The sequence below is a fragment of the Schistocerca piceifrons genome, chromosome 8 (assembly GCF_021461385.2).
Source record: "Schistocerca piceifrons isolate TAMUIC-IGC-003096 chromosome 8, iqSchPice1.1, whole genome shotgun sequence".
Taxonomy (NCBI): domain Eukaryota; kingdom Metazoa; phylum Arthropoda; class Insecta; order Orthoptera; family Acrididae; genus Schistocerca; species Schistocerca piceifrons.
The window spans coordinates 343,440,476-343,458,492 of NC_060145.1; the positions used below are offsets into that span (position 1 = coordinate 343,440,476).

At 41.3% G+C, this 18,017-nt stretch overlaps 1 protein-coding gene across 1 annotated transcript in view; it reads left to right on the top strand.

Annotated features, from left to right (window-relative positions):
* Nucleotides 1–18,017, top strand: part of LOC124712340 (DNA repair protein RAD50-like) — a 191,942-nt gene that overhangs the window by 66,766 nt on the left and 107,159 nt on the right. The window contains exons 9-14 of the mRNA XM_047242635.1: nucleotides 3,949–4,088; nucleotides 10,380–10,505; nucleotides 10,593–10,686; nucleotides 13,333–13,453; nucleotides 14,014–14,102; nucleotides 15,930–16,067. Of these exons, the coding sequence (XP_047098591.1) occupies nucleotides 3,949–4,088; nucleotides 10,380–10,505; nucleotides 10,593–10,686; nucleotides 13,333–13,453; nucleotides 14,014–14,102; nucleotides 15,930–16,067 (708 nt within the window). The remainder of the gene's footprint in view (nucleotides 1–3,948; nucleotides 4,089–10,379; nucleotides 10,506–10,592; nucleotides 10,687–13,332; nucleotides 13,454–14,013; nucleotides 14,103–15,929; nucleotides 16,068–18,017) is intronic.

The window sequence follows — 18,017 nt, forward strand, 5'->3', positions numbered from 1 at the left end:
CTCGAGCAATTAAACAGAGAACCGACTTGTGGAGATAACATCTTGGACCTACTGATAACAAACAGACCCGAACTTTTCGACTCTGTATGTACAGAACAGGGAATCAGTGATCATAATGCCGTTGCAGCATCCCTGAATATGGAAGTTAATAGGAATATAAAAAAAGGGAGGAAGGTTTATCTGTTTAGCAAGAGTAATAGAAGGCAGATTTCAGACTACCTAACAGATCAAAACGAAAATTTCTGTTCCGACACTGACAATGTTGAGTGTTTATGGAAAAAGTTCAAGGCAATCGTAAAATGCGTTTTAGACAGGTACGTGCCGAGTAAAACTGTGAGGGACGGGAAAAACCCACCGTGGTACAACAACAAAGTTAGGAAACTACTGCGAAAGAAAAGAGAGCTCCACTCCAAGTTTAAACGCAGCCAAAACCTCTCAGACAAACAGAAGCTAAACGATGTCAAAGTTAGCGTAAGGAGGGCTATGCGTGAAGCGTTCATTGAATTCGAAAGTGAAATTCTATGTACCGACTTGACAGAAAATCCTAGGAAGTTCTGGTCTTACGTTAAATCAGTAAGTGGCTCGAAACAGCATATCCAGACACTACGGGATGATGATGGCATTGAAACAGAGGATGACACGTGTAAAGCTGAAATACTAAACACCTTTTTCCAAAGCTGTTTCACAGAGGAAGACCGCACTGCAGTTCCTTCTCTAAATCCTCGCACAAACGAAAAAATGGCTGACATCGAAATAAGTGTCCAAGGAATAGAAAAGCAACTGGAATCATTCAATAGAGGAAAGTCCACTGGACCTGACGGGATACCAATTCGATTCTACACAGAGTACACGAAAGAACTTGCCCCCCTTCTAACAGCCGTGTACCGCAAGTCTCTAGAGGAACGGAGGGTTCCAAATGATTGGAAAAGAGCACAGATAGTCCCAGTCTTCAAGAAGGGTCGTCGAGCAGATGCGCAAAACTATAGACCTATATCTCTTACGTCGATCTCTTGTAGAATTTTAGAACATGTTTTTTGCTCGCGTATCATGTCATTTCTGGAAACTCAGAATCTACTATGTAGGAATCAACATGGATTCCGGAAACAGCGATCGTGTGAGACCCAGCTCGCCTTATTTGTTCATGAGACCCAGAAAATATTAGATACAGGCTCCCAGGTAGATGCTATCTTTCTTGACTTCCGGAAGGCGTTCGATACAGTTCCGCACTGTCGCCTGATAAACAAAGTAAGAGCCTACGGAATATCAGACCAGCTGTGTGGCTGGATTGAAGAGTTTTTAGCAAACAGAACACAGCATGTTGTTATCAATGGAGAGACGTCTACAGACGTTAAAGTAACCTCTGGCGTGCCACAGGGGAGTGTTATGGGACCATTGCTTTTCACAATATATATAAATTACTTAGTAGATAGTGTCGGAAGTTCCATGCGGCTTTTCGCGGATGATGCTGTAGTATACAGAGAAGTTGCAGCATTAGAAAATTGTAGCGAAATGCAGGAAGATCTGCAGCGGATAGGCACTTGGTGCAGGGAGTGGCAACTGACCCTTAACATAGACAATTGTAATGTATTGCGAATACATAGAAAGAAGGATCTTTTATTGTATGATTATATGATAGCGGAACAAACACTGGTAGCAGTTACTTCTGTAAAATATCTGGGAGTATGCGTGCGGAACGATTTGAAGTGGAATGATCATATAAAATTAATTGTTGGTAAGGCGGGTACCAGATTGAGATTCATTGGGAGAGTCCTTAGAAAATGTAGTCCATCAACAAAGGAGGTGGCTTACAAAGCACTCGTTCGGCCTATACTTGAGTATTGCTCATCAGTGTGGGATCCGTACCAGATCGGGTTGACGGAGGAGATAGAAAAGATCCAAAGAAGAGCGGCGCGTTTCGTCACAGGGTTATTTGGTAACCGTGATAGCGTTACGGAGATGTTTAACAAACTCAAGTGGCAGACTCTGCAAGAGAGGCGCTCTGCATCGCGGTGTAGCTTGCTCGCCAGGTTTCGAGAGGGTGCGTTTCTGGATGAGGTATCGAATATATTGCTTCCCCCTACTTATACCTCCCGAGGAGATCACGAATGTAAAATTAGAGAGATTAGAGCGCGCACGGAGGCTTTCAGACAGTCGTTCTTCCCGCGAACCATACGCGACTGGAACAGGAAAGGGAGGTAATGACAGTGGCACGTAAAGTGCCCTCCGCCACACACTGTTGGGTGGCTTGCGGAGTATCAATGTAGATGTAGATGTAGATGTGAAACTGATGAATGACAGCATATCTCTCAACAATTTGCCAACAGATGTTTCACTGTGTATCACTTGTGGGATACATTATCAAAGATGTAAAGAATAAGCAGTTTTAGTAAACCAGAGCAAAGAATATAGTATATCATTCAAGAAGAGATTATACGAGTATTTTCACTCCATAATGATATATTTCCTTTTCTGTTCCTTACACCCTCCCCCTCCGGCCGTTGCCTTTGTTTGGTAGGAAGGGTATAATTCACTCTTTAAAATATGCTCACAACAGAAATTATTGTATAACTGGACTTGTACTTTATTATGAAACTTGTTATTTAACTTGTAACCATATCAAATTTAAAGTTTTCTGAAATAATTGTGACACTTTCATTGGCACCATGGCACTCAAAACATTCAACAGTTGATTAATAGTTCATTCTGTAAATGCAGTGCAATCATCATGTGACGATGAAAATGTTATAAACTGATAACAGAAAGAAATAATAAAATGTATGTATGAATGCAGAGTCTCGCGGCGATAACATTGAATAAAATGTTCTCGGGTTTCCAACCGTGTCAATTGCTTAAAACTACACGAGCTTTTGGCCAAGCACTCCTTGGCCATTGTCAGGTGGTATGACTGCCAGTGGGCTGTTGGTGCGCCCTACTATACACTAGCTGCCGGCTGTGACGTCACTGGTGCCCGTGACATTGCCATATATGGGCACATTTTGAGTCGGCGTTCGATGTGCCCTCTTGCTGGATCCCACGCAGCGCTGAGCTGCAAGCCGCCGCCTCTCTTCAGGGTGTTTGCGGTAATTTTTATTTCAATAGCTTCCTTTATTAAACTGTCCCAGAAGCCATTAGTGTGAGCCATGACAGAGGTATTGTCAGGAAAAGAAACTTGCTTTGCTGCCAATCTGTGGCTCTGTGTCATGCAAGATAAGCCACCTGTTGAAAAGACACAAGATCAAATCAATCTTCAGGCCTCCAACAAAAATCCATCAATTTCTGAGACCAGTTAAAGATGCAGTAGGTCTCAGGACACCTGGAGTCTACGAAATACCTTGTGACTGTGGCCAGAAGTACATTGGATAAACAGAGCGCACTGTGGAACAACGCATGAAAGAACAGGAGAGGTATTATAACCTAAGCTATCCAGAGAAATCTGCGTTAGCTGAGCATGCATTAGAAAACGGTTCCCACATAAAATTTGACGATACCTCTGTCATGGCTCACACTAATGGCTTCTGGGACAGTTAAATAAAGGAAGCTATTGAAATAAAGATTACCACAAACAACCTGAATAGAGACAGTGGCTTGCAGCTTAGCGCTGCGTGGAATCCAGCGATCGCGCAGTCCAAGAGGGCACATCAAACACCGACTCAAAACATGCCCATATATGGCAATGTCATGGGCACCAGCCGACGGCTAGCGTATATAAGGGCACACCAACAGTCCACTGGCTGTCATACCACTTGACAATGGCCAAGAAGTGCTTGGCCGAAAGCTCATGTAGTTTTAAGCAATTGATGTGGTTGGAAACCCGAGAACATTTTATTCAATAAAATATATGTCATCAATTTAGAGGCTGTTTGCTAAAAATAACATATGTTACAACACACCCATGGTGCTTCCAAAATCTCATCTGCTGAAAAACTGGTTTGTTGTTTTGTTTTATAGATAGAGAAATCTGGTGAAGAACTTGTCAAATTAGGAAGAGAACTGGAGCAAGCAAAAACTAACTGGGAAACTGCTTGTCAAGAACTTGATGAAGAACAGCTGAAAAAAGAAATTAGAGATCAGCACCAAGAGAGCAACAGGTGATAAGTTACAGTAATCAATGTTTTGTTAAAATATTCTTCAACGTTTATGTCATCCTTTGTTTTGAAGTGCCTTGGTGATACTACACTTGCATAATGATTTGAGCTTGACACTGAAATGTTCTAAATACATATTAATTTTTAAAACAGTGTAATACCGTGAGTTCTCCTGAATGTGCTCTGATTTAAGGTGTAAGAATTTAATAGTGCCTATTTTACTTAATGTTGTTTGTATTTACATTGCTTCTGCCCTATCACAGCATGTAAATCTCAAGGAAGTGCCCCACCAAGTTCTGAGACATTGAATGTGTCATTGGTTGCCCTTTTCCTGATGTGGGCTGAATTGTTGTTGCCAAGTTTTTTTGGCAAACTGATCTAGAATAAAACCAAAGCTTTAGTTAATAGCAGATAAGTTCCATTTGTGTAGATTGGGGCCGTTAGCAGGCTAGCCCCACAAACCCAACCAGTTTTCTTCAAACCATCATACAGTGGCCTTTGGTCTGTGGATGGGACTTTGCATGTAGGACAGTCAAATGCAAACCACACACATGCCACAGGGAGACCATGGAATGGCTTCATTCAAAACTAATCACCACACATGTTGAAGATACGTATCCCACTGTGAGACAAGACACTCAATTTCTGGTTCGTAGAATACAGTTGGCTGCTGACACTCACCACTGCACTCACTCTTGCACTTTGTTGTTCAAATGAAACCAACATCCACACGTCTTCCACCATGTTGCCAAAGATGTGAAAATCACTCTGTGAAAGATATAGACTGTATGCGGCATGTTGCAGTGTTTCCCAATTAAATCACTGAAGCATAGCCTTCGTCCGATTGATGGTTCGGGGGCAGGCATTATCATGCAACAGGATGATTCTGCCCAGTAGACCGAGGTCAAACAGTAAAGCCAACACTGGAAACATACCTCATCTCCTCCTGCCAAAGAAATCTAAAGTTGTTCACTCAAGTTTGGTAGAATCATGATGACCACCTCTTTCAACTGCAGAGGTCCTCTGCTTGTCAAGTTTTTCAATCCTGGAACCAAAACAAGTGTGCAGTATTATGAAGACACTTTGCAGAAACTGAGTCCCATCATGTAGTCAAAACACTCAGGAATGCTGTTGGACAGAATCATACTGTTGCATAATAACGCACACCCGCACACTGCCAATCAGACGAAGTCTACACTTCAGCAATTTGATTGGGAAACATTGTAATGTCCTCTGTACAGCTTGGATTCTTCAGCGTGTTATTTTCATATCTTTGGTGAGCTGAAGAAAGACATGCATGGATGTCAGTTTTTATCGGATGAGGAAGTGCAAGAGTGAGTGCATTTGTGGATCCAGCAGCAGCCGACCACTTTCTGCAGAACAGGAATTGATCTTCTTGTCTCCTAGTGGGATAAATGTCTTAACATTTATGGTGATCAATTTTAAATGGAATCATTCCATGGCTTTCCCCAGAGGGCTCGCCACTAATTGGTGGGTTCGTGCATGGCTACCACGGGGCCCCAGTCTTTGCAGCATCTTTTCTCTTCTGTGCTGCATGTCTATCCTCTTGCTGTTCTTTTTCCCCTCCCTTGGAGAGCATGTCTGGAATGTTATTGGCAATGTTCTACATTGTCTGTCCCTGATGTAAGAACAGTCTCACCACTGTTTTTCGCTCCCTTTTCCTTTCTTTGTTTCCTTCTCCTCTCGTTCCTCCGCTTTGGCATTTGAGGTTCCTCTTTTTCTTCTTCCTCCCAGTGAACTCCTGAAGGCCGGCCCACACGTCTGATACATAACAGGTGACTGGGTAACACATAATTCCCAGCCACGGGTCAACAGGTTGGGTTCACACATATCCCTTGGTCCAGGCCAGGCCCAGGGAGGGGTGATTGCCTCGGCTGCTATCTTCCCAAATTACCCATTGGGCCCTCTGTCTTGTGTTCGGGAGGTGTGAACAATCACCTAAAGTGGGTGCATCCCCTTGTGAAGGAGGGGCCCCAGTTGAAAGGAGCGCACCATCAGAGATGCTGGCAATCATGAGCGATTTTCTCACAATGAACCAATCACCTTCACAATCAACGCCTACAAAACCTATACGTAATAAGGCTAATCATTCAAAGACCCTTCCCGCTGCACCACAATTTCCATACTGAAGATATCAGTCCTTGGCCACAGTAAATAAGTTTATTATTCAGAAAGGTGTTGCTGCAATTGCTGGCCCTGTGAAATCCTGCTCTCATTTATGGAATGGCACTTTGCTTTTGGAGGCTGCTACTTATTCTCAAGCACAACAGCTTGCCGCCTCGCTTCTCCATGGCTACCATGTTCGTGTCTAGACACGTAGAACTTTGAATTCTTCCCGTGGTGTTGTTCACACTAGGCTGCTCTGTGAAATTATCACAGCCTGGCTGCACATTCAGAACCCGATGCGCTGCTACCAGTGTCATCATTTCAACCACACTAGAACGTCTTCTGGACACCTAGCCAAATGTGTAACCATTGGTAGGGATGCACATGAGGGCGACTTTCTGTCTCCTTCTCCCTGCTGTATCAGCTGCAATGGTGGCCGTGCCGCCTCCTCTTTGGATTGTCCCATGTATCTTGATGAGCTGGCTGTCCAAGAGATCTGGGTAAAGGAAAAAGTTCCATAACCAGTCGCTCACGAGTTCCTGGCTAGTCACAAACCCTGAGTTCTCCCATCTGGCGCCTATAGTTCTGTTCTTGTTACCCTTCTGTCCATGAAGGACATGGCCATGCAGACATGCAACTTCAACCTCAGCTCTGATGTTGTGAAATCAGCCATTGTCAAGGAAGCATTGCCATCCCCCTGTCCAGCTGTGCAACAAGCCATCAAACTCTCGCCTCAAGGGGCGAAGCCACCAGCTACACTACCGGTGGGATGGAAACGACAGAAGGAGTACTCCCGTGAAGACTTCCTACATCCCTTCAGCCAAAGGACACTTGAGTCTTCCTCTAACCTGAAAGGCTCAAAGGAGTCCACCGAAGGCAAACGGTCTCCCCCTTCGCCAACTCGAAGATCCTCCTCGACGGTGTTGCCACGTGATACCTTAGCCCGGCCAGCCTTCATGTCGCTGGTGCGCACCACCAACCATTTTTCAGCGTTGGACTCCACAGACACACAGAACAATCAAGCCGATACTTCTGTCGACTCCATGGAGTAGGATTCTCCTGCTTCTGTACCCTGTAGTAGCGACTCTTCACAGGCTGTCACTCAGCAGCCACTAAGGTGACACCCCTACATCTCTTCCTCATCATGATTGTCCTCCAATGGAACGTTTGCGGCCTCCGGTCCCACAAAGGGGATTTATGGCTGTTTTTAGCATCCCAGCATCCCCTCGTACTCTGCCTTCAGGAAATATAATTGCGCCCTCACGACTGCTTTGTGCTTTCACATTTCTTCCTGGTTCGTTTCGACCTTCCCCCTGAGGTCAGCATTTCATCTCGTGAGGGCGTTATGCAATCATACAGGATGACGTTCATAGTCAACCCATCTCCCTGACTATCCATCTTCAAGCTGTTGCAATTCGTCTTTTCCTTCCCCACCTGACTTTTTCTCTCTGTACCATTTATGTCCCTCCGTCATTCGATGTCACCATGGCAGACTTTCTTCAGCTTATCGGGCAGCTACCACCCCAAATTCTGCTACTCGGTGACTTTAATGCACATCATCCCCTCACAAACATTATCCTTATTGCTGCAGAATGTTCCATTCCTCACATTTCTTCTTTACCACTCTGTGTCCCAGTCCCTTGCTGGACTGAGGTGTGTCACGACACAATTCGCACTCGGAGACATGCTCTCCGAGATTTAACCATCATCCTCTAATGGCAAACTGCATTCATTATAAACAGATGCATGCAGAGTGTCATTGCGTTCTTCAGGATAGCAAAAAAGCTAGCTAGATTTCATTCACTAGTTCTTTTAACAGTTCCACTCCTTCCTCTGTCGTGTGGGCCAACTTCCCGATGGCTATCTGGGACCGAGATCCATTTGCCAATTTCCGTCCTGGCAGTAGCAGATGATGTTATCGTGGACCCTGTTGCTGTCTCCAACACCTTGGGCCGCCATTTTGCGGAAGTTTTGAGCTCTTCCCACTATCACCCTGCCTTCATTCATCGGAAACGAGTGGAGGCAGCTTGGGCGATACCCTTGTCTTCTCAGAATCATGAGTGCTACAATGCCACCCTTACTATGAGGGAGCTAGATCATGCTCTCAGTTCATCTCGATCCTCCACCCCAGAGTCAGACACTGTCAACATTCAGATATTGCAGCACCTTTCTCTTACAAGCAAGCACTTTCTGCTTAACACATACAACTGCATCTGGGCAAAGGGCACGTTTCCCGGACTTTGACCTGAAGCTCCCGTCATACCCATACCAAAGCCCAGTAAGGACAAAAACCTTCCTTCTAGCTACCGCTCCATCTCTCTCACCAATTGTGCTTGCAAGGTGATGGAACATATGGTTCATGACTGGCTGGTATGGTGGCTTGAGTCTCGCAATTTTCTAACTAATGCACAGTGTGGATTTCGAGTGTGGCATTGTGCAGTTGACCATTTCGTTACTTTGTCCACCCATCTCATGAATGGTTTTGCCCGGAAATCCCAAACTGCGGCGGTGTTTTTCGATTTAGAGAAGGCCTATGGCACCTGCTGGAAAACTGGTATCCTCCGTACTCGTTACAAGTGGGGCTTCTGTTGCCACCTGCCGTTTCCTTCAGGAATTTTTAAAAGACCAAGTTTTCAAGGTGTGTGTGTGTGTGTGTGTGTGTGTGTGTGTGTGTGTGTGTGTATTCTACCTTGTCGGATGCCTTTATCCAGGAAAATGGTGTGCCTCAAGGTTCCGTCCTGAACGTCGTCCTCTTTGCTATTGCCATTAACCCTATAATGGCCTGTCTCCCGCCAGGCATCTCCAGCTCCCGTTTTGTTGATGATGTTGCCATCTATTGCAGCTCTCCACAGACCTGTCTCACTGAGCAGCGTCTTTAGTGGTGTCTCGATCATCTTTACACCTGGAGCATTAACAATGGCTTTCGTATTTTCACTGACAAAACAGTCTGTATGAATTTGTGGCACGCAAATTGTTTTTTCCACCATCTTTACATCTTGGGACTGTTGCCCTACTGTTTGTTGAAACTATGAAATTCCTGGGGCTGATGCTCGATGGGAAACTCTCTTGGTCCTCCCATGTGTATTACCTGGCAGACCACTGTACGCGGTTCCTCAGTGTCCTGTGTGTCCCTATGGTACTTCTTAGGGTGCCAGTTGAACCATCCTCCTCCATTTATACTGGTCCCTTGTCCATTCAAAACTCAACTAAGGGTGCTTTGTTTATGCGTCTGCACGTCCATCCCTCTTAAGCCATCTCAACACTATCCACCATCGTGGCATCCATTTGGTCACTGATGCCTTTTACACAAGCCCGGTTGAGAGTCTGTATGCTGAAGCTGCTGGACTACCACTGTCCTACCGCCATGAATTTCTCCTCAGCAGGTATGCATGCCATTTATCTGCCATGTTTGGCCATCCATCCTATGCCTCCTTCTTCGATGATTCCTTTGATCGCCAGAATGGGGCGCATCCCTCTTCTCCGGTACCTCCTGGAGTCCGCTTTCGGCACTTGCTATGGCAGCTTAACTTCACACTACCTGCAACTTTCCTGGTGGGTGTGATTCCATCACCACCTTGGCTTCATGAAGTGGCCCATGTTAACCTTGGCCTTTATTTGCTTCCTAAGGACACTACTCCAGCCGTGCTCTATCACCTTCAGTTTCACGACAATAATTCCAGCATCATCCACAGAGAGCATTAACTGTCCATATATTGACTGACTAAGTAAAACAGTTGTGGAACTCCATCGCTCAAACTGAAGTCTGGCACCTGTACAACACAATGCAAGCAAGTTTGCATGCTTGCATTAAACATTCTGGTAGTTGCACCAATTATTAATCTACCAGCATTTCACATTTGCAATGTCTTACTTCGTGCATACATTAACCTGTGATCTTGCAGTATTAATCACTTAAATATGTTACCTAGACAAATTTATTCGCAAACTTTCATTACTCTACATTAATTATGTTTTGGTGTTGTGATTTTTTTTTTCATCAGGTGTTAGCAGTGTTATGTTCACTGTGTCATTTTTAATATGAAAGAGGTGTCAAAAGTTGCAGCATGTCAAAAGAATCACGGACATAACAAGCTGAGATTTAAACTAATAGAAAACTAAAGTGCTAGGACAATTTTGACACTTATTTCTTCTGTTTCTGTGATCTAGGCTGGATGATAAGCTAGTTATTGTGGATAAAGAAGTTCAGACATTGCAGCTGTTGAGTAGTGAGCAGGCACAGCTTGATATCCAGAACAAACTGAAGGCATCTAAGGAGTCCGAACTCAAAAAACTGTAAGAGTTTTTGTAATTATTTTGTTCCTATGAGTTTTATGTTTTCCATTTTGAGTACTGACTGTTATTTCCAATTTTTTCTTCCAGAAAGAACAAACACAATGAAGCACTGCGCCACCTTTTGTTTACAGTGCCACAACAAAATTTGAAACATGACTTGGATGCTTGCATGCTTCAACTGGTAGGTACTCTCAAAGTGATGTGAAACTCTTAGCACAGTAGACATCTAAAGAACTGTTGCAAGTGGCTACACCGGTAAACCCCCTGATTCTTTAAAAACCAAGTTCACTTTCACAAAACAGTTTCAAATGCCTGGTTATTTTACAAATGATTTAATATATTAAACATTTGACATTAAGCATGTAAGCAAGAAATGCTGTGTGGTTTCAGTTGCCTGAGACTGCGGTTGCGGTTGTGTGTGTGTGAGCTGCATTTGCGTGAGGTGTGTGTGTGTGTGTGTGTGTGTGTGTGTGTGTGTGTGTGTGTGTGTGTGTTCTCTATTGTTAACAAAAGCTTTATTCGTGATAGTCTTTTCGTTATGCCTATCTGCGACTCAGCATCTCTGCTATATGGTGAGTAGCAACTTTACTTTTTATAATATTGTTACGTTCCATTCTGGATTTTCCATTGTTTGATTTAAGCAAGAAAAAGATTTGAAATTATGCTGAAAGTTTGTTGGAAGTTGCTAAATGGTCTCATTGTGAAACAGTGGATGATTATAGCATGGGTAATTTGCGCTCCATTTTAAATAAAAGCAATTTCTACATGCATATCAATGTTTATGACATCCTATATCCCGAACTATATGAATAATCTTGCAGTATGTTCACCGTGATATTTGGATACTGTCTGCAAACTTTGTAGCAAATAGAGTCAATAATAAAGAAGTAATAAATGGAAATGTCATGTCTGATGCTGGTTTTACTCCATGAACAACGAAAATGTGGTAAGCAATAAACTTTTTTCCCTTTGTAATTTTTTAGGGGGTGCCAGTGAGGAAAAGTTTCGTAAAGGTTTGCTGGAAGTTGCTAAGTGCTCTTATTCTTAAATACTGGATGAATAAAGTTTGGGTATTCACAAAATGCAATGGATGCTGCTTCAAGACGCACTCAGTTTCCAACTTTAATACTTCTCTTATTGCATTAAACTTTTAACATAAGATTATGCCTCATAATTAGTAGGTTATGGCAGCATTTGAAATATTTAAGCTCCATCAATAATTATATGAAATTAGCCATTAGATAGGTAACCTGAAAATGGTAACCACTTGGTAACATAGATAAGCTAGAGTTGGGACAGCATTCGTTTATCTGTTTATTGTATGACCAAGGTTTTTATCATCCATTCCAGAGACACTGTATGTTTAATATGTAGGAAACAGTTCAGACCTTTAGTAGCAGTTCTGTTTCCACATCTACGATAATGTCAATTTTAGTAAAGAGATGGGAGCAGTTTCATGAACAGGAAGTTATAAGACTCGCATAATAAGAGTAAATTTAATCACAAGAAACTTGACATACAGCTTTGTTGAAAGTGTGGGAGTAAAAAAGCTTTTGAAGACCAAAGATATGCATTATGCTTAGTAAAAATACGGTTTCTCTCAAAAAAGAAAACTCTATATACAGTCTGCCTCATTCCCAAGAAGCTTATATGGGAAGACCTGGGAGAGTCCTTGGTGGCACATGATGGTTCTTCCCAGTGCATCTGAGACTTGGACTAAAGGTTTCAGATCAAGAGACATTGCTGGACAACCTGTACAGTAGATATCACCATCATCAAGAAATTCATCCATTTGGGCAGCTTGATGCAGGCAGGCATTATCGTCCATAGAAAGGGAGGCTGGAACAACTGCAAGTCCAGTTGATGTCCACCCAACAACTGGCTCACTGCAGATGCTTTGATGCTTAATCTCACCAATACTCATACATGCAGCTTCAGACTGACAAAAACGACCTGCAGGTACTGGAAGTAAGACAGTATTGTCCTACACCAAATGAAAAACAGTGTGTACAGCACCTAGACATCCAACTGGATAACAAATTGAAGTAGTCAACATGTGAATAAGGGAATTAAGAAATTTAGCGCTGCATTTGTTGTCTTTAGAAACATCTCTCACTGTGCTGACTTTAAGAGAAGTGTGTTGGGAGATTATGCTCTGAGACAGCACACCCAAAGTAAATAAAATATTTATACAACAGAAGTGACTGGTAAAGATATTGTGCAAAGTAGATAGTAAATCTTGCAGAGTTCTCTTCAACTATCTAAGAATTCTTACACTCACTTCACAGTATATTTGCTACTATACAGTGATTTGCATGAAAACAATGTAAGAGACAAAAATAATTTCTGTGTAGAGTTTGCCTTCTTGCCTAGGGTTCAGAATGGATTTATGTACACAGTTATAAAGTTAATGAAGCAACCCCCACTGAATATAGGCAAGAAATTGGGAAAATTAAACACATACATTATTCGTTGAGGTATGTACTGTCTACACAACTAATTGAAGGAAGTATGTTTATTGCCATATGCATTTTGCTTCTTTTATTTGGGAAGCATCATCAGTGGCAATGGGTACGTAAGTTGACGTCGTTAATCGAGAATAATCATATGATGCAATCACAAATCAACTAATATGTTTACATCTGCCTAAGCTTATTGTATTACACCTATGACCAACCAACCGAACCCCACTTGCCGCTACTGCCATCTGTTGCAAAACGGCAGAAACAAAGTTGTAGACCTAATATATAATGTTGGGTAGTTATTAATTTATAAGTTCTTGCTGGTGGTGAGATACATTTGTTTTTCAATTTTCTACCTGCTGTAGACTCGTCAGATCAACAACATCAATGAGAAGATAAATAGTAAGCAGAATGAGGCGGCTGCACTTGAAGTGAAACGAGCCCATCACAAGGAGCAGTTGGATTTGAAAGAAAGAGAGCTGCGAAGTAAGTAGAAACTTGAGTTCAGTGCTATGGTCTCCCTTTATATTTGTAACTCTGCCCCCCACACTCACGAGTGCGCGCTCGCACGCGTGTGCACTCACGTACTCATACATGTGTCCTATAGACCAAATTCTCCTTTTAGTCAGATTTCCTGCCCAATTAGGTTCATTGCCTGTTTGTTTTTTATTCAATCTATCCATCTAATCTTCAGCATTCTTCTGTGGCACTATGTTGGACTGTGGAAGTGAATGCTCTCTGTGTTGTACGCGCAAGGATACTAAATCGCATTGGCTGGCAGCAGTTGTGGAAGGTTGATGTGCAGCTGTGTATAAATAATTTATTCTGTCTTTATTTCTCAGTAATTTTACTAGTCTGTCAAGAATTTAGAAATTTGCATTTTTTTTTAAATTTAATTATTTAAGTCATAACAGTTTCTCTCTTTTTCTGTTTCCAAAAAAGTGTAAGATATGTAAAAATCCTTCTGTTTTAATGCGTATCATTGGATTGAGTTTTTGTGGAACCAGCTTTCAGTCTGTTAATTTGATTTCATACTTTCTTTACAGAATTTGAAGAAGAAATATATGATTTGTGTGGCAGGCAAGATTTTGATGAGTACATACAAAGTGTTTCTGATAGAATACAAGAACTGCAGGTTCGTATTCTGCTGTAAACTCTTGGCTGACATTTGTAGTCTTATTTAGAAAGCTACTTTTTATGAGCAAACATTCATCTTGTGACAGTGCCTACATGCGTTATTCATTAAGCCCTCAGAGACTCCATGATCAAAGTCAGGTGGAATATCTGTAGATTGATGTCTTAGACGTGTAAAAATTACATACACTACACAATTGCCGTGAAATGTGGCTTAGTTCCCCAGTTAGTACCATCACAAACACTGTGATTACCAGATTCAATTACACATCAAAAGCTTTTATGCAATTAGACAAGTGCACTGTCATATGGCACAGTATCACAGCTTACTTTTTAAACACAGTATTTGCAAAATGCAGTGGCTGTGAATTGTGCAAACAGTGCACACACTCAAGTTTTGAGAAAGTCTCAGAGATGATTGAATATCAAGCACATAACTCTATAGCAGATCCAAGTAAAAGACATTCATCAGTTCAGAAGACTTGAGACAGACTTGTTAAAAATGTGTCAGATGATCCACACCCACATGCTAGTCATAAATACCTGCACCATGCAACAGTTTTCATAGAAATATTAAATGTGAGCTTCATGAATACTGAGCGGCTGTATGCATACTAATGCAGTAAATCACTGATGCTGTAAATATAGAACACAAAAATCAACTTTAAAAACAGCTAAGGGTATTTGTGGTTTCTTTAAATCTCGCGTAGATGTAACACGAGTGCTAGCAGGACCCAGATGCTTTCAGCATAGATGTTTCTCCATTACTTGCGCGACCGGGAATTTCACGATAACGTTAAGCATGGATGTTTTGCATTTCCTTCCCAACTGCAGTCTTTTTATTGGTGGGGTGCACATACATGCTTGCTATATATGAGCTCGGACTAAAAATTGTAGGTGGTGTCAGCAGACTATTTAAAGACTGGTGTATGAATGTATTGTAACTTCGGAAATAACATAATCATTTGAAAAATAATAAATAATTCCACTCAGAATGATCCATGAATGTTAACTGTAATTTTGTTTATGAAGTATGTGATGGTCTAGAAAATTGGAAAAGTTTATGAAACAATTTTATGCATGTACGTTGGGAATACCCTATTTACAGTATAAGAGTCATATTGTAAATTACTGTAAATTAGGCAAAAATCCTAGTTAACAGCTTAGTCAGTTAGTGAAGTATGCCACCTTGTGCATAAAACTTAGGTCAACAAGTGTATAATGATAAAGAATGGAATTTAACAGCCACAGAGGCAAAATCTGCAATAAAAAGTGTAGCTACTCCTGAACTGTAATGTGAATTACCTTGTAAGTTCATTAGTTTCACAGAAATTGAAATATATCACTGAAGAGTTGGAATGTCAATTTTTGTAATGAGATGTGTTGTTAAATCCTTCAATACATACTAGCTCACACAAAAATTGCAAAATCGAACCGCAGTAAACAGTTCAGTTAGTCATTTCTTTTATTGATAGTTTTTCCATGAAAGCTGGGTACATCATTGGGATCAGTGCATTGAAAATAATATCTTGAATAATGCATTTAAGTGGTGAAAAACTTAGTTTACATTTTGTAACAATATTATTTTATTGTTACATTCCATTTTGGATTTTCCTTTGCTTGATTAGTGAATGTTTTAAAGTATTTGAGCACCTACCACCTGTATACCAGTTAGAAAATGTACAGAAATTGAAAAATAAGAAAAAAATGAATTAATAGTAGAAGTGCAATAAGAACAGATGGGAGATTCCAGCTTGCACTCTCTCAATCTGTTTTTGTAATTTTATTTTTAGCAGAAATTCTCTAAGCCTAATTCTTGTATTCACAGGACCAAAAAGGAACGCTCAGTGCTTCGGAATACATGTTCCGTCGCTACATTCAGAAACTGGAACAGGAAGATCCTTGCTGTCCATTGTGTCATAGGGAGTTTGAAGCCGCTTCTGAAGCTGCTGAACTTGCATATGAAGTAAGCTGTTCCTTCCTACATTATTCTTATGAGCATGAAAAATGATTGAGAAGTGTAAAGATAAGGTATGAAATATTCAGAGAATGGTTAATTCTAACACCATGTGAGACCTGTGTGCTGATAAACCTATGTTCATTAAAATTCTTTATTTCATTTACAGCCAGAATGAAAAATTGTGTGGTGTTTGGAAACATACTGGCAGATTAAAACTGTGTACCTAATAGGGATTTGAATTCTGACCCTTGCTTTTCACAGGCAGTGTTGTTATTGACTGAGCCATCCAGGAATGACTTGTAACCTACCTGCCCTGCTTCAGTTGTACCATAACACCTCTTTCTACTTTCCAAACTTCTCCAAAGCTGTTTCGTACACTGTGTCAAGCTCTAACCAATCCATTTCTCTACAATATCATTTACTTCAGGAGTGCTGGTTGCAGTGTATACCGGAGAACTTCTGCAAATAGTAGAAAGTGGGAGAGCGGTTCTGTGAGAAATGAAAACTGTGAAGTTAGGTCTGCAGTCATTCCTGGAGAGCTTAGTTGGAAGTATTATTGATGTAAAAAGTAAGGTTCCAATTTCAAGTACCAGTTTGGTACTAAATTTTAATACTCCTCCCTGATGTGGGGTTCAAAATGTGATTACTTCTCATTTTGTTTCTCTTTGTATTGTCTTACTTTGCTTTCATGCATTAATTCCCAGGAATTAGCAGCATAGTTCTGTTAAGGATTCATGCCTTAATACCATATATTACCATTTGTTGCAATATGTCTTGGTCTACTAGAGGACACACCGCAAAAGGGGCATGGAAATGGAAACATGGAAAATAAAATGACCAAAATCTCTGACAAAAAAAAAAGAAATTATGCAGTAGTTTATTATGCCTCAGTTGGTTAAAAATATGTTATTGTCTCGTTACTGGTTTCGGCACCAAGTCTGATGAGATTTACCCACTAAAAGGCATCATCAAGATATATAGTAATTACATTGGGCATGGTAAACACTGTGAAATCTAAAATACTTTAATGATTGTACATCATATATCATCAGATGGAAAAAGAAATCAAAATTAGGGCAAGACTCAATTTTTTTTTGGGGGGGGGGGGGGGGGCAGCATAAAATAACTGGATCCTTCTATCGACTTATCTTCTGATGTAACCAAAAATTTTGGGGAAATTCTCAGTTCAGTTATACACAAGTTCCCAAGTCATATTGTAATAATTGGTGGAGACTTAAATCATCCAACAATTAATTGGGAAAATTACAGTTTTGTTAATGGTGAGTGTGATAAGACATCCAGTGAGTTCATAATGGGAGGGAACCTCCATGTTGTACATTCAGTGTAAAGGAACAGAGCTTACTTCATGATAGGCGTAAAACAAAGTATAGGCCTATACTTAGAGAGATGCTGAATAAAACATGTTTGGCTGTCAAGAGAGTGGTGTGTGATGCCTTCAATGACTACCATAGCAGGATGTTGTCAAAACCCAAAGAAGTTCTGGTCATATGTAAAGGCTGTTAGTGGCACCAAAGTTAGTGTCCAGTCCCTAGAGAATGGGGCAGGCTCTGAAATTGAGGGTAGCGAAGCAAAAGCTGAAATGCTCAATTCTGTTTACAAATGTTCCTTTAGAAAGGAAAACCCAGTAGATTGCTCCAATTTACTCCTAGTATCACTGACAAAGTGAATGAAATAACTATCAGTGTCAGTGGTGTTGAGAAACAGCTGAAACTGTTAAAATTGAACAAATCTCCAGGGCCTGATGGGATCCCTGTCAGATTCTCCACTGAATCTGCACCTGAGTTAGCCCCTCTTGTAACAATAATCTTAACTACAATCTATTGTAAATCTCTCAAACAAATACTATGCTCAGTCCTTGCAAAAAGCAGAAGTCACAACATCTACAAGAAGGGCAGTAGAAGTGATTCAGTGAACTACTATCCAATATCCTTGACA